This window comes from Brassica napus, chromosome C4 (assembly GCF_020379485.1).
Source record: "Brassica napus cultivar Da-Ae chromosome C4, Da-Ae, whole genome shotgun sequence".
In the NCBI taxonomy this organism is placed as follows: Eukaryota; Viridiplantae; Streptophyta; class Magnoliopsida; order Brassicales; family Brassicaceae; genus Brassica; species Brassica napus.
Genome location: NC_063447.1, coordinates 29,971,631 through 29,986,349, shown reverse-complemented (window position 1 = coordinate 29,986,349; position 14,719 = coordinate 29,971,631). Strand labels below are relative to the sequence as shown.

Sequence of the window (14,719 nt, the reverse complement as noted above, 5' to 3'; positions counted from 1 at the left end):
TGATGCTCAGGAGGACTTGTTAAGGTAATCAGTCCTCAAGAATTCACAATATGTCTTGCATCTATTGCACCCTTTCCAAAAAGTAGGTTCAAACTTAGGCGGAGGTTCATACTCAGGCTTAGGCTTTGGCCTTGGCTTGTTAGATGAAGCAGGCTCATGTGGCTTTTGTGATTTCTGAATTCCACTATTTTTATGTTTACCTTCTTGATCAGACAACTGAGACCAAGCTTTTAAAATCAGTTTAAAAAGTGCCCTTTGCGCCGTTGAACTTTTTCTTGTCCGAGATGAAGAAAAGAGCTAACTTCTTGTGCAGTTTCTTGACGGTTTCTTCATTAGCAACGAACTACAGTCAGAATCACATATCAGTCAGTTTCTCTTACTCCTGCAATAAACAATTAAACATCGATCATAATCAGCACTTGATTTAAACAACCAAGATCTATATCCAAACTCTTTGCCTGGTTAATGAATATTTTTGCTCTAGAGTAATTATTCTCAGAGTTTCTTCTCAGCACACCCATTGCTCTTCTAGATTCTTCATCGTTACGTTCCCTTGTTCGTTTGAGAAATTCTCGTACGGAACCTTAGTGGGAGAGATATGAAAACTTTTTGTCAAAAAAAAAAACTTATTGCGAAAGAAAGCGAAGGATTAAACAGAGGCTAAGAGAACTGTTTACCAAGTTCAGTCTAACAAATTTTGAGAACGTGCTTCGATATCACACGGATCTGAAACAAATTCTCAGCAATTCAAAAAGGAAACTTTGCGAAATCTCGTGCCAAGTGAATAATCCCTGATTTAGACGGAGAGCGACTGAAACCCTAGAAATGACCCGAGAAAAAAAAAAAGAATAGAGAAAATTATTAAGCTTTGCTAAATAAGCAATGAGCAAGGCAGTTGGTATATATATATATATATATATATATATATATATATATATATATATATATATATATCATCAAGAGCTCTTCCTGATCGCAGCAATAATTTATTTCCTGCTTCGCTCTAATACTTAATACCTTATGCTCCTGTAACACAATATCATTCTGAACGGAGCAAAAAATTACAATTTAACATTGTTGTTTCATATCAAACACTAACCTATTTTGATCATGGTCTCGAACAAACCTTTTTCAACAAACTTCACGCTTCCATTCTAGAGATTTCAAACATTTGATAAGACTTCAATAATACTCAAACATTCTATTTAAACGTCTTTTAATTGTTAAATTTTAGAGATTTATAGGAATCGAGAAAAATAAAAAGTTGTGGAAGAAAGATGATCGTGGGTAGTTGTCCTATAGTGGATTGTTTTAAGAAGCCGGTGCCTACAATTATTTTTTTTAACATTGTTTTGTTTAAATTGTTTTTAATTTTGTAAACATGAATTATGTGGTGTTTTTAATTTTGTAAACATGAATTATGTGGCAACATTTAATTGGTTATGTGACTTGTGATTTAGTATATAAGTGATATCAAGTAATTGTGAAAACTAAGTTCTAACCGGTGGTTGTTTCAAAAAAAAAAAAAATGTTCTAACCGGTGGTTTTTGAAAAGTGACTAGAAAACAATAGTTTTTGTAAAAAGTGACGATAAAACAGTTGTATAGTTGCAAGCTATGTTTCAATTGTATGGTATTTTAGCAGCTCTTCATTGTCATATATATCTGATTTCGGATAAATTAGTATTTATGTATACTTTTTATATATGTATACAACTTGTATGAGCAAATATATCATCGCCCGCCATGGATAATCCATATCTTACATACATGAATTTAAACTACTAATTACATATGATTATTATATATTTGTAGATATATTACAATATATTTTTTTATAAAAGGAAAGGAGTATCATCAAGATTGGTGAGGAGGTCCCATGGTACCAAAGGATCCGTCATATCGGTCAAACCCCATTGCTCTAAAGATATGGAATCCTCTGCAAGATAGGATGAATATTCACTTCTTGAAATATTACTATATAAAGAAGGTAAAGACGAGACAGATGTCTCGTTGCCTTGCATTTTGAATAGAGGTCTGATGTCTACTTCTTCTGCATATAGCGTTTTGCAGTTCTTAGCCAGAAGTAGTTCATCATTATTGGATATTATTGATGTCTTCTTTGTTTCTATTATAAATTCATCTTTTGGTTGACCCTTTGTTTCTTCTCTTTCTTTGATGGTAGAACACATGTTTGGTTTTGTTATCTGCATCGATTGGGGTTGGTTGGTAATATTATTCATTGGTTCATGCGTAGCCGGATTTAAACCAAGATGTTTCATCTTCTTCTTGATCTTCGTATTCCAATGGTTTTTTATCTCATTATCCGTTCGACCAGAGAAATGAGAAGCAATTTTAGACCACCTACAACATCCAATGCATTCATAAAACATGTAAGAAACCATAACTACATAATTTATAAGCATATAAAGTGATTATATCAACCGCACTTAATTCAACCACACTTTTCATTGGTTTTGGTCCCAAAATTTTACTAAAGTAAGACGGTCCGAGGAAAAGGTAAGCGAGGTCGTCGTGGCCGAGGTTCCTCTCACTAGGTTATGTTTTCATACCATTACTGGTCCACCTTCTTTACCTACTCATTTGTTGCATTGGTTTGGGGTAAAATTGCTCATGAGGCTTGTCTCGTGAAAACTTTTTCAAACTATAAGACCTTTGGTCTTTGCTTGTAGTTGTTTATGTTTAATATGAAAGCCCTTTTTCAAAAAAAAAAAATTTTTATTAAAGTAATACACAATAAGAATCTAAATTGTTTTAAAATATATATTAAAATCTTACTATATGTCTATAACCCTAAAACTTTATGGTCGGCCGTGCATGAACCAAACCCAAAAAAAGTTTAGGATATATGGACATAAACTTATACATGTATAAATCCGGATATATTTTTTTCTTCCATAACCGATTTTCCCCTCAAAAATAACCCATTCTCACTCCCATGCACAACTGTTTTCAGAAACCACTTTGTTAAATTTTAGAAACCAAATTCATAAATTTTAGAAAGTAATAAATGAAGTGAAGGAAGTTGAATGAAACATGTCGTACATAAATCCAAGCATGTACGGTAACACATGGGTGATAGGTTTCATTTTTTTTTCTTTAAAGAAAAACTTGTCCTACACCGGGTGAAGTAATTATATGATTGAAAGAAAGTGAATAACTAGCTTTTAGCCAAAAACAAATTGAAGTTTCGTACGGTACCGATTGCCAAGCTGAGAGTGAAGTTCCATAATCCGATCTTCTTCAGCATCAGTAAAACCACCTCTCTTGAGATCAGGTCTCAAATAATTAATCCATCTCAATCTACAGCTCTTCCCACATCTCAACAAACCTTCGTGACCATGTAAACACTAAACCCCTCAAAGATAACAGAAAATGCAATAAAAAATAAATCGAATTATGCATGCAGGTATACAAATGTGTATGTATAAAGAAGTACCTGCAAGTTTGGGGACGATTCTCCAGCAGTGGATGCCATTGTGAAGAATAAAGTTCATGAGTCTATGATCTTCTTCTATACTCCATGGACCTCTTCTCAATCCAATCTTGTCACAACAAGGTTTTCTCCCCATTTATTTTGCTTTGGAAGCAAGCTCTAATCAATGACATCAACCATTTTACATACATATAACTATGATACTCATTTAAAGCAAACAGAGAGAGCTTGATGAGTTAGCAAAAAAATATAAAGAGAGATTTGAATGGACATTAACTATAAATAATATTATGTGAGTTGTGAAGGGCAAAGATTCTCTCAGTTGACAGATCAGCTAAGAGTAAACTACAAATAAATCCAAATTTAAAGCAAACACTAATAAATGAAGTAGTAGATAATGATTGCCCTTAACAAAAAGTTAATGAGAAGTGTGTGAGGTTGTTTTAGCTTGTGATTCATTAGTTATCAAAGTTTGAGCTAAAGCAATTCTTAAATTAAATGGTATAAATAAATTACATGCGATCACTATATATATGTTTGACAAAAAAACTATATATATGTAATTAGCCACTACAAGTTATCTTTTGTTGTGCGGTGGTGGCATAATCCTTATTTGTGTTATTTATATCATGGATGTCCATAACCGGTCCATATTTTAGAGAGAGAGAGTCGGTCCGTTTAGAGAGAGACGGTCGCGCCCTAGAGAGAGAGAGAGTCGGCTACTTCCTTTTCTCCTTTGGCTACTTTTCTATTTACTTTAGACTTATGATTTGTACTCTTTTCATATTTGTATTTTCATATTCTAGTCTTTCTATTATTCTATGACGGTGTAATCCTTATATATAAAGGGCTCCTTATGTTTATAAATAATACTGAAACATACAGATTATATTCTCTTGTTTCACAACACGTTATCAGCACGATTACTCTAAAACTCTAAGCTAAAGTCCCAAACTCTAAAACCCTAACTCATCCCGGCGATAACCCCATTCCGATCACGAACCCTAATCTTGATCGTGAACCGTTCATCCTCAGCACGTTCGCGATCCGTTCTCAGCTCGCGATAGATGACCTCAGTCCGTTCCAGCTCGCGACGATCTCAGTATTCAACCCGTTCGCGACACGATAGCAGCTTGTTCCCGTTCGCGACCCGTCTCAGCTTCAATCCGTTCGCGACAGACAGCAACCCGTTCGCGACCCGACAGCAACGATCAGCTCGCGTTCTTCTCTATTCGGTGGTCCATTCAACCCGTCTTGAGGTTAAGGTAAAACTAAAACCTAAGAACCAAACCCTAAGGCAATAGATCCAATCCCTAATAACCTAAATTGAATCTTATTGCTTGATTAAAATCGAAACCCTAATTCCCTAAAGCCTAGCCGCATGCATACCATGCAAACCCTAATTTGAAATAGAAATTTGATTTGATTGTTTATGTGATTGAATGTTTTGAATCTGAATTTGATCATATAGAACCGATTGCTAGGATTGCTTAATCTCATACTTGAATTTGGTTGATTGAATTGGAATTAAAATCGCCTAGTTCTCATCTTGTTTAAAGACTTAACCTAACCGGCCTTGTTCATATTGAAACCCTAATTGCATTGACTGATTAATCTTGAATATGATCCGTTAGGTTGATAGTAATTAACTCTTTGATGCATTGCTTGATTGTTTGATTGATTGAGGTTTCATGTTTCATGATCACTTAGAAACCATTTTGCTAAGATGTATAAACGATTGCATTATGAACATATAGAAACCGTTTGATAAGATTGTTCATACCATTGGTCGTGCGGCTTGTCTTGCATCATGCATGTTCGGATTGTTTGGCTGTGCGGCTTGTTAGCATATCATGCATGCATAATCGTATGAACTGAATGCATCATATCCGTTTGGTTGTGTGACCAATTTGCATATCTTATTGTCTTGTATGCATCATAAGAATATTATAAATCCGAAGAATGAAACATATGATTTCAGATGTCGAAAATCAACAACTTGGATTTTGTTGCCCTAAATCTCTCTGGAGATAATTACTTACAATGAGCACTTGATACTAAGATCATATTGAAATCCAAGGGACTCGGTGAATGTATCACCGAGGGCAATAATGAAAGTGAGAAAGATAGATACAGAGCGATATTGATTATACGCCATCATCTTATTGAGAGTCTCAAAGATCAGTATTTGACTATTGAGAATCCTCTAGACCTTTGGACAGAGTTGAAATCGAGATATGATCACCAGAGGACGGTGTTATTACCAAAGGCTACATATGGTTGGAGGAATCTCAGAATCCAGGACTTTAAGTCCATGGACGAGTATAACTCGGCCCTGTTCAAAATAGTTTCAAAATTGAAACTGTGTGGTGAGGATATAAGGGATAAAGATATGCTTGAGAAAACCTTTTTCACCTTCCACACAAGCAATGTGTTGTTACAACAACAGTACCGTGAGAAGGGCTTCTCTACTTATGCTAATCTGATCTCTTGTTTATTGCTTGCGGAGCAAAGCAATGAGTTGTTCATGAGAAACGGTGAATTGAGACCTCCTAGAACAAACCCATTACCTGAGGCACATGCGACCATAGAGGCTAAGAAAGAGTCGAACCATGTTCAGAGTGATAGCCAACACGGCCGTGGCCGTGGGAAGTGGCATGGATGTGGTCGAGGCCGGAATTCGTTTGGTCGAGGCCGAGGCAACTCATATGGCCGTGGCTCCTATGGAGGCTGTGGACATGGCCGAGGCCGTGGTACATCTTTCAAGCCACAAAACTCGACCAAATCTGTGTGTCATAGATGTGGTATGGATAATCATTGGCTAAGACATGTAGGACTCCCAAACATCTCGTTGACCTCTACCAAGAGAGTTTGAAATGGAAGAATCCTGAAGCTCATATGACTTATCAAGATGGTGAAGATGATTTCAATCATGAACAAGATGATCTCATGGAGTATGAAACGTCTGATTGTTTAAAAGATCAAAGTTGATTTCGGCCATCTGTTGTTTTGTGTTCTTTGCTTTGTGTTTTCTATGTTTTGATTGCTTTGAACTTGTTTTTTCTATTTATAAACTTAATGAATGAAAGTTTTTATAAAGAAGTCTCTAAAGTATCATTCTTCAATCTGTTTTGAAGAATGGATGAATTCGTTGTGGACAGTGGGTCAAGCCACACGATCTTAAGAGACAAAAGATATTTCATAAATCTTACTCTGAAAAATGCCAATATCAATACCATTGCGGGTATAGCCAGTCTCATAGAGGGCTACGGCCAGGCTAACATTCTGTTGCCTAAGGGTACGCATCTAGAGATATCTGATGCATTGTATTCATCCAACTTGAAGAAGAGCCTATTGAGCTTTAAAGACATTCGAATGAATGGTTTTCATATTGAGACTAAGGGAGAAGGTGATATCTTGCATATTTCCATTGTCTTATCCATTCACCCATGTGCATTTTGATCATATAGACTAGGATTTAGCCGTGTTTAGGTCGCATTTTGCATACATGAGTCCTTATTAGGTATTGGAGTACCACATGGAGTTCTTGTAGACATTTGGGTGCATTTGGAGCTCAAAAGAGGTGATAAAGGTGATCATTGGACGAGCAGTGCATGGGAGCGACCTCACCGGAGCGACACCGTGAAGTCGCTGTAACACCCTTTCAGAGCGACTTGGCCAGAGCGACACCCCGATGTCGTTCGCGTCTCCATCGCTCGGAGGCACGAGAGCAACCTTACAGCGACATTCCGGAGCGACACCATAAGGTCGCTCCAGCTGGGAGCGACGTGACCGGAGCGACACAGCGAGGTCGCTCACGAAGAGTGATCCGGAGCGACGTCTCGCAGCGACCCCTCCAGGTCGCTCCCGAAGCCTGGAGCGACCTCTCAAAGCAACTACTGGAGGTCGCTGCGCGCCTTCTGTTTGCTCGAATTCATTTCTACTCAAGGGCCTTTTGGTCATTTCATTATGCACGTTTTTACTTCTGAAAACCTATGTTTTAAGTACCTTTAGCAGCCACTAGACAGATTATCTTTTGTTCTAAGAAAAACCTTTGGAAAGTTCATCTCTTGAATCATCTTTGTTCATCTAGTTATTGCAATTCTGTGTTTTCAATTCGTTGTTGTATCCCTCTGTATGATTAATCTGAAATCCAAAATGGGATTAAGAGGAATCATGAAGAGTAGTGAGTAATCACCGTTTGAATTCATGGGTTAGGAAGATTAAGGGTGATTAGGTTAGAGCTAGGATGTTTTAGACACTACAAGAAATATCGGTATTAATGGCACCCGATAAACGCTATCATATCGTTTTCATAGCGTTTCGAAGAACGCCGTGACAGCCGCAGCTATAATAGACCCCCCCCCCTAGCGTAGCGTTTTTCGCGTGCTGTAACAATATACAGATATTATAGCGTTGGTCCTGTGTTATATTATATCTATTTATAGCGATTTCTTTTCGTTATTTAAATATTTTATGGCACTTTTCGTGTGCCATAAAATATTTTGTTATGACATTTGTTTTTTGTCATGGAATACCTTTTTGTAACTCAGTTTTTTTTGGATTTTTGAACATTTAATAGCAATTTTTTTGTGCCATTGAATATTATAATACAGTGTTTTACTTGTGGTATGACGTTTATATTCTAGGTAATACTGAATAGCTAATATTTTAAACCGGTTTATAAATGATTTTGGTTTATATTAAAATTTTGGTTTACAATCGGTTTATAAATTAAACCAGATTACAAAAAATTTCGGTTTACAAACTAAACCAGTTTACATACAAACCAGGTTTAAAAACAAAATCTAAAAAAACCCTTCTCTCTTCTCTCCGTCTCCTGATGTTCTTCATCTTCTGTTTATCCCTGGAACCCAGATTTCAAAACACAAACATAAAAAAGATTCAAACTATTAATAAAAAAATCGGTTTAGCATACTAAACCAAATTAAAAATATACCTAACCCTAATCTAAACCTAATGTATATTCTCCGCCGCCTGCCGCCTCCTCACCGAGCTTCTTCGTCTTCAACATTCAAGCCGGCTCTGCTCACGACCCACCACTGCTACCTCCTCTATCAATCTCCTGTGCCTCATTCATCAATCCTGTGCCTCCTCCACTTTCCTTTACCAAGAACAAAAAAAAATCAGATTCAAAACAGAGAGATAGAGAGAGAGAGAGAGAGAGAGAGAGAGAGAGAGAGAGAGAGAGAGAGAGAGAGAGAGAGAGAGACGTGACCGGTGGTGGTGTTGACGAGCGTGCGGTGGTGGTGTTGACGAGTGTGCGGTGGTGGTGGTGGTGAAGGGCGCAACCGAATAGAAAGGAGCATGGTGGTGGATATTCCAGAGAAGAAGAAGAGATGGATTCATTTTTTTTTCAGGTTTACGACAGTAGAAGAGGAGAGGAGCAGAGATCGAGAAAGAGAGGAAACCATTAAAAAAGAAGCAAATATTTATGTCCCTTAGATTAAATTCATCAACGGTTAAGGTTAAAAAAGAAGTTATCCCCACTTTCTTGTATTAGCCAATAGAAAAGAATCACTAGGATTGCTATTAAAAAAAGAAGAATGACGTAAAAGGAGGTGAGATAGAGATTGTAGTTTGTACCACACAATTCTTTCTTTTTTATTTTATTTGATTTAATCTTATTAAGTTTGACATATCATTTTATATGTTTACAAAGACTAATGTTTGAAGATTAAGTGATGGTTAATTTCAGTAATTACAATTTGTAATTGCAAAAATATCAATTATGATATATAATTATGATTTTCCTTAAAAAAATTAAGAATTGTTATAAAAGGATTTAGAGTTTGAGTATCAATTTGAAGAATAGGGTTTGATGTAGGGTTTGGTGTTTGGCATTTATAGTATATGTATTTGATTAAATTTAAAATTTAGATTTTGTATTTAGAGTTCACAGTTATAGTGTATATGTTAGAATTTAGAGTACAATTTAAATTTTTGAAATTTGTAAATTAGGATTTATGATGTAGGTTAATATGAAGTATGTGGTTTAGGGTTTAGGGTTAAGATTTATAATTAAGTATATGGTTTGAGTTTTAGAATATATTTGGAGTCTAAGTTTAAAATTTATATTATAAATTAAAAAATAGATTTTATGACTTTGTATTAGGGCTGGGACGGATCCGGATATCCGGGAAATTTAGGGTATCCGGATCCGGATCCGGATCCGTCGGATCCGTGGATTTAATATCCGGATCCGGATTTGTGGTTTCCGGATATCCGGATTTCGGATATCCGTCTCTATATTCTATTATCCGCGGATATCCGGATCCGGATCCGGATCCGCAAAAATAATTAAAAATAATACATAAATGAAATATTTATACAAGAGTTATAAATATATATATATATATGTCTATAATATTGTAAAAACTAAAATATAATATTACAAAATTAATTTATGTATAAATATTATTATATAAAGTATAAATATTAATGAAATTTAAAAAGTTAATGTGTTTTAAAAGTACGGATCCGGATCCGGATATCCGGACCTAAAAATTAAGATATCCGGATCCGGATCCGGTTTGGACGGATCCAAGATTTTACTATCCGGATTCGGATCCGGGCACCCCGGATATCCTATTTTCGGAGCGGATCCGGAGCGGATCTCGGATCGAATCCGGACCTCGGATAATAAGTCCCAGGCCTACTTTGTATGTAAGATTTAAGTTTGGGGTTTAGGGTATTATATTTAGGGTATAGATTTAAGATTTAATGTTTGAGGGTTATAATTTAAATTTGAGATTCTATTTTTAAAATTATTAAACTTTAAATTTAAGATCGAAATTATATTATGAAAATATTGAAATTTTAATGTTTATGTTTAGGGTAAGGGTTTAAACCCCAAATTAATCATATACCCAAATCTAACTAAAAATCTTAAAACTCTACTGTTCATTATTTAAGTTCAAATATTAAATTTAATCTAAATGTTTAATTATCATTTATACATTGCAATTTAATCATATACCCCAAATTAGATTTTTTTTTTTCTTTTTTTTGTCACCAATTGAGATACATTGCAATTGAGTTTTTATAAATCAAAATTCTTTTACAAAACTGTAACCGTTTTATCAAACTAATATATATATAGCAACAGTTTAATGTAAAGTACCAGAGACATCAAAGATACCACCACCAAGATCAAAGACAATAATTATTTAATTGCTTCTCCTTTCAAAAGCATAAACCAAAGAAGTAGCAGTAGGCTTATTGATAATACGAAGAACATCAAGCGCAGCAATGCGATCAGCATCTTTAGTAGCTGTCATCCGTGAGTCAATGTGAAATCTCCCAGCTTAAAACTGTTGTTTACTAATGGTGAGACACTCAAGTTTGACGTTTCCATTCTCATCTTCTTGTGTGAGGACCTGCAAAAACGGTAACGATACTTGTAACAAAGGTGTCTTTGAATAAGACTGTTTCACTAAACAATAGTTTTGAGAACCTCACAGAGAGAAACAGATCAATGTCTAATTCATCATAATCTGAGACAAACTAGAATATGTACACGAGTTATGTAATAGCATTTTTACAGCTAAGCCTCAACTCTCAGCTGATAATGTCACATAAACTAGAATATGTACACGAGTTATGAGTTTGGAGACTACTTAGAGGGATTATAAGCAACCAAGACTCAAACTTTAAACTTATATATTCATAACAAACAAACTTCAACCTATTTTCAAACCTTCAAGGAAGAACAATGCATAGATCCCGTCAAGAGGACAGATTAGCCTGACTCGTTTTGCTGCAAGTTTCTGTAGTTGCTGTGATCAGTTCCGGTATGACATAACTTACGGTGTAGGGGTCCATCCCTGAACTGGTACAACTCCTTGAGGCATCATTAAAATGGTAAAACTTTTCACAGAAAACGCATATCAGAACTCAGTTCCCAGTTGCATAAATCAATAGAAGAGAAACAATCAGAATCACACACCAAAAAGACAAACTTTTTCTGCTAATCCAACATAAACAATCCAGTTCTGGTCATACCGTAAACAAATACAATAGTAAGTGAACAAAATCAAGGTGGAGTTTTGTCAAGAGGAAACAGCAGAAAGGAGAGATTTTTAATAGAAATGAACATAAACAGTCATGCCGAAATCGATTGAACAAAATCAAGGGGGTTTTGTCAGCGAAATCGAACAAAAGAAACTCGTGAAAACTGAACAAGTGTGACTAAACAACAAAAAAGGGAGATTTTTATAGACCCAATTGAAATTGGAGCATTGGAGTAGAAGAAAACCTGGAATCTAGTGGGCTATCAATGTCATAAACGTCTTCACGCTGAGCCATACCTTGTCAAAGGATATAGGTCGATGACCTCTAGAGTTTTGATTTCTGTGCAATTGAGATTGATAAAACAAAGGGAATATTAAGAAGAAGCGGCAAATGTGATGGTGGTGAAAAGCAGCGGAGGAAGGTGAAGGAGCCAATTCGCCGTGGATGGAGGAGTTTGTGTATGACGAAGAAGAAGAGTCCAGCGGCTTGACAGATTAGGGTTCCTGAGTTCGACTTTGAACAAGACCAATCCATATGTGTTTCTTCGATCGAAATGGATAGATTGAGTCAAATAAACAATGAAGACGATGATAGAGAAAATCAATAAGTTTTTTTTTTCTTTGTAAAATGAAAATGACTTGGGCAAAAAAATAACCATTTCTACCAAAACATAATTTTTTGGTGGGAATGTGAAATTTCGTTAAGTGTTTTACCCTCCAAAATAACATTTTAGCTACAAAACTGAATTTTGCGTTTCCGCTTAATAAAAAATTTTCATAGCACGAATTTAATGCTACGATTGAGTTGTGATCTGATTTTGGCACTTTTGGTAGCAGTTGGTGAATTTGTGCTACCACGAACTGCTACCAATACTCATATTTCTTGTAGTGTAGAGTAGATCATTCCAAAATCTTGCTAGTAGAGTAATCATAATGCATCTTCTGAGTTAGCTTCTCAAAAGTTAATCTTTAGGCATTTCCCACCCAAAAGGTGTTCGATGAAATGCCTGAAACAACCCTTATAAGCTTTTAGCATATTTTGCCAAAGACATTTGTTGTTAGAAGTGCTAAGATAGCCTTAGACCTGTTAGTAATGATTGCTTCCATATTATTCAACCAGAGACATTTGTTGTTTGAAATTTGTTAGTAAATGAACATTCATCTAGACATAGAGTTTGTTTAGGATCGTGTCTAAGCTTAAGGTTGATAGTTTGATTGTTCGTCTGCCATCCTTAGTTCGAAACTTGATCACCCAAGGTCTAATTCCTATGCCCATGAGTTCTCATTTTCCTTAGTTAAGAAAGTCAACTCATTTACCGTTTTTATTATTCTCAAACTGCATTAGTATTAATCATTAGTTTAGAAAACCCTTTAAATCATCGGTTGCACTTAGATTAAGTAAGTACTTGCATTCTCAGTGCTTGAAATCCATTAGAATTGGTTCGACAATCATTTATACTACAGCATTTGTCTTAGGAGCCTTGAAAACTCCTAACATCAAATTGGCGCCGTTGCCAAATTCTGAGTAGATTTGAACATTGAGATTTAGTCATTTGCTTGAGACTAAGTCATTTTTATTTTCTTTTGTTACTGATTCTCCTTCTTCACCTCCCTTTAATTTACAGGTGTATGAACTTGAGGAGCAGGGGTCCATCAAACCTAGTTCCAAGAGCCGCAGACATCAGAGCTTTAGAGAGAGAGTGTGCTAGAAAGAGAAGAGAAGAAGAGCAACAGTCTCACTTGCAGAGATTGGATACTGATATGGGAGACATACCTCAAAATGATGCCAACAACGTTCCACAAAACCAACAGCGAGCAGCTCGACCCATTGGCACTTATGACCGCCCCAACATTCATGGTCATAGATTGGGAATCCGAGCACCAGCTGTAGCAGCCAACAACTTTGAGATCAAATCAGGACTCCTCAACGTGATCGAGAACAACAAGTATCATGGCTTGGCTATAGAGGACCCATTTGATCACTTGGACAGGTTCGACAGCTACTGTGGGTTGTCAAAAACCAATGGTGTGTCTGAGGATGTCTTAAAGCTGAAGTTATTCCGTTTCTCTCGGGGGGATAAGGCACGACAGTGGGAGAAGTCTCTACCAAGCGACTCAATCACCACTTGGGATGACTGCAAGAAAGCTTTCTTAGAGAAGTTCTTCTCTACTTCAAGAACTGCTAAGCTAAGAAATGAGATCTCCAGCTTTCAACAGAAAGGCTTGGAAGGCTTCAGTGAAGCCTGGGAGAGATTGAAGGGCTACCAAGCTCAATGCCCACACCATGGTTTCTCTAAGGAGAGCTTGCTGAGCACATTCTACCGTGTGTGCTCTTCCTAAGTACAGGGCCAGACTGGATACAGCTAGCAATGGGTTCTTCTTGGGAGAACTGAGGAAGATGCAGAAGAGCTGGTTGACAACATGGTAAAGAGTGATGCAGTTTACAGCGCAGACCACGACAGAGGCAGTAGAACAGACAAGCAGACGAGGAAGGAGTTAAAGGCTCTACAGGATAAGATTGATATTCTCATTGCTGATAAGGCCACCCAGGAGCAGCTGCACTTTGTTGGTAACCCAAACAAAGAAGCCACACCTGTTGTCCAGGAAGTTGATGGTTTGGAAGGGCAAGAAGAGCTGTGCTTCATCAACAACAATGGTAGCTGGTACAAGAAAGAGCCAAACTTTCAGTACAACAACTACCAACAGAGATCTTACCCCAACAACCAACAGAGTGGTTATCAGCCTCGGAACAACCAGCAAGGCAGCTATCAGCCTCAACAAAACCCTCCTCCCGGTTTCAACAACAAAGGACAACAACCTGCCCAACAACAACCTACTACTTCTACCTCTACTCCTCCAGTCAGCAGCACTGATGCCCTACTAAAACAAATCTTGGAGTCTCAGACAAGAAGTGAGAAGCATGTTGGCTATGAGTTGAAAAACCTTCACGCAAAGATTGATGGAAGCTACAATGAGCTCAACAACAAGTTCAGAACCTTGGAGAACCAGTTTGCTGCCATGAACACTCAACAAAATCGCCAACAAGGTTCTTTACCTGGAAAATCTGAGCAAAACCCCAAGGAGACCATGAAAGCTATCACCCTCAGGAGTGGTAAGGAGTTACCTCAGAAAGCTCTCACCAAGGATGCTGAGAAACAAGGTGAGGGGGTTGCCATCAACATAGATGATGAAGTGGTGATTGTTGATGAGAAAATCAATGATGAAATCTT

The 14,719-nt window shown here is 36.8% G+C and overlaps 1 protein-coding gene, 2 long non-coding RNA genes and 1 other non-coding gene across 5 annotated transcripts; all 4 read right to left on the bottom strand.

Annotated features, from left to right (window-relative positions):
* Positions 1-881: 881 nt before the first annotated feature.
* Positions 882-4,003, bottom strand: LOC106352285 (transcription factor MYB20-like). The gene is made up of 3 exons (XM_048753906.1): positions 3,460-4,003; positions 3,222-3,351; positions 882-2,363 (listed from the first exon to the last, which is right to left on the bottom strand). Exons 1-3 carry the CDS (start codon positions 3,590-3,592, stop codon positions 1,835-1,837), a joined length of 792 nt encoding a protein of 263 aa, XP_048609863.1. The 5' UTR covers positions 3,593-4,003; the 3' UTR covers positions 882-1,834.
* Positions 4,004-8,136: 4,133 nt separating this feature from the next.
* On the bottom strand, positions 8,137-9,561 carry LOC125585227. 2 transcript variants are annotated; one of them, XR_007322168.1, is made up of 2 exons: positions 8,691-9,561; positions 8,137-8,581 (listed from the first exon to the last, which is right to left on the bottom strand). It is a non-coding gene; the product is annotated as an uncharacterized LOC125585227 (long non-coding RNA). The 2 variants fall into 2 exon arrangements; XR_007322167.1 differs by having other exon boundaries at positions 8,696-9,561.
* A 940-nt stretch (positions 9,562-10,501) lies between these two features.
* Positions 10,502-12,395, bottom strand: LOC125585226. Its single transcript, XR_007322166.1, has 2 exons — positions 11,177-12,395; positions 10,502-10,856 (listed from the first exon to the last, which is right to left on the bottom strand). It is a non-coding gene; the product is annotated as an uncharacterized LOC125585226 (long non-coding RNA).
* Positions 12,396-13,673: 1,278 nt separating this feature from the next.
* On the bottom strand, positions 13,674-13,780 carry LOC125586574. Its single transcript, XR_007323111.1, has one exon. It is a non-coding gene; the product is annotated as a small nucleolar RNA R71 (small nucleolar RNA).
* Between the last annotated feature and the right edge of the window lie 939 nt (positions 13,781-14,719).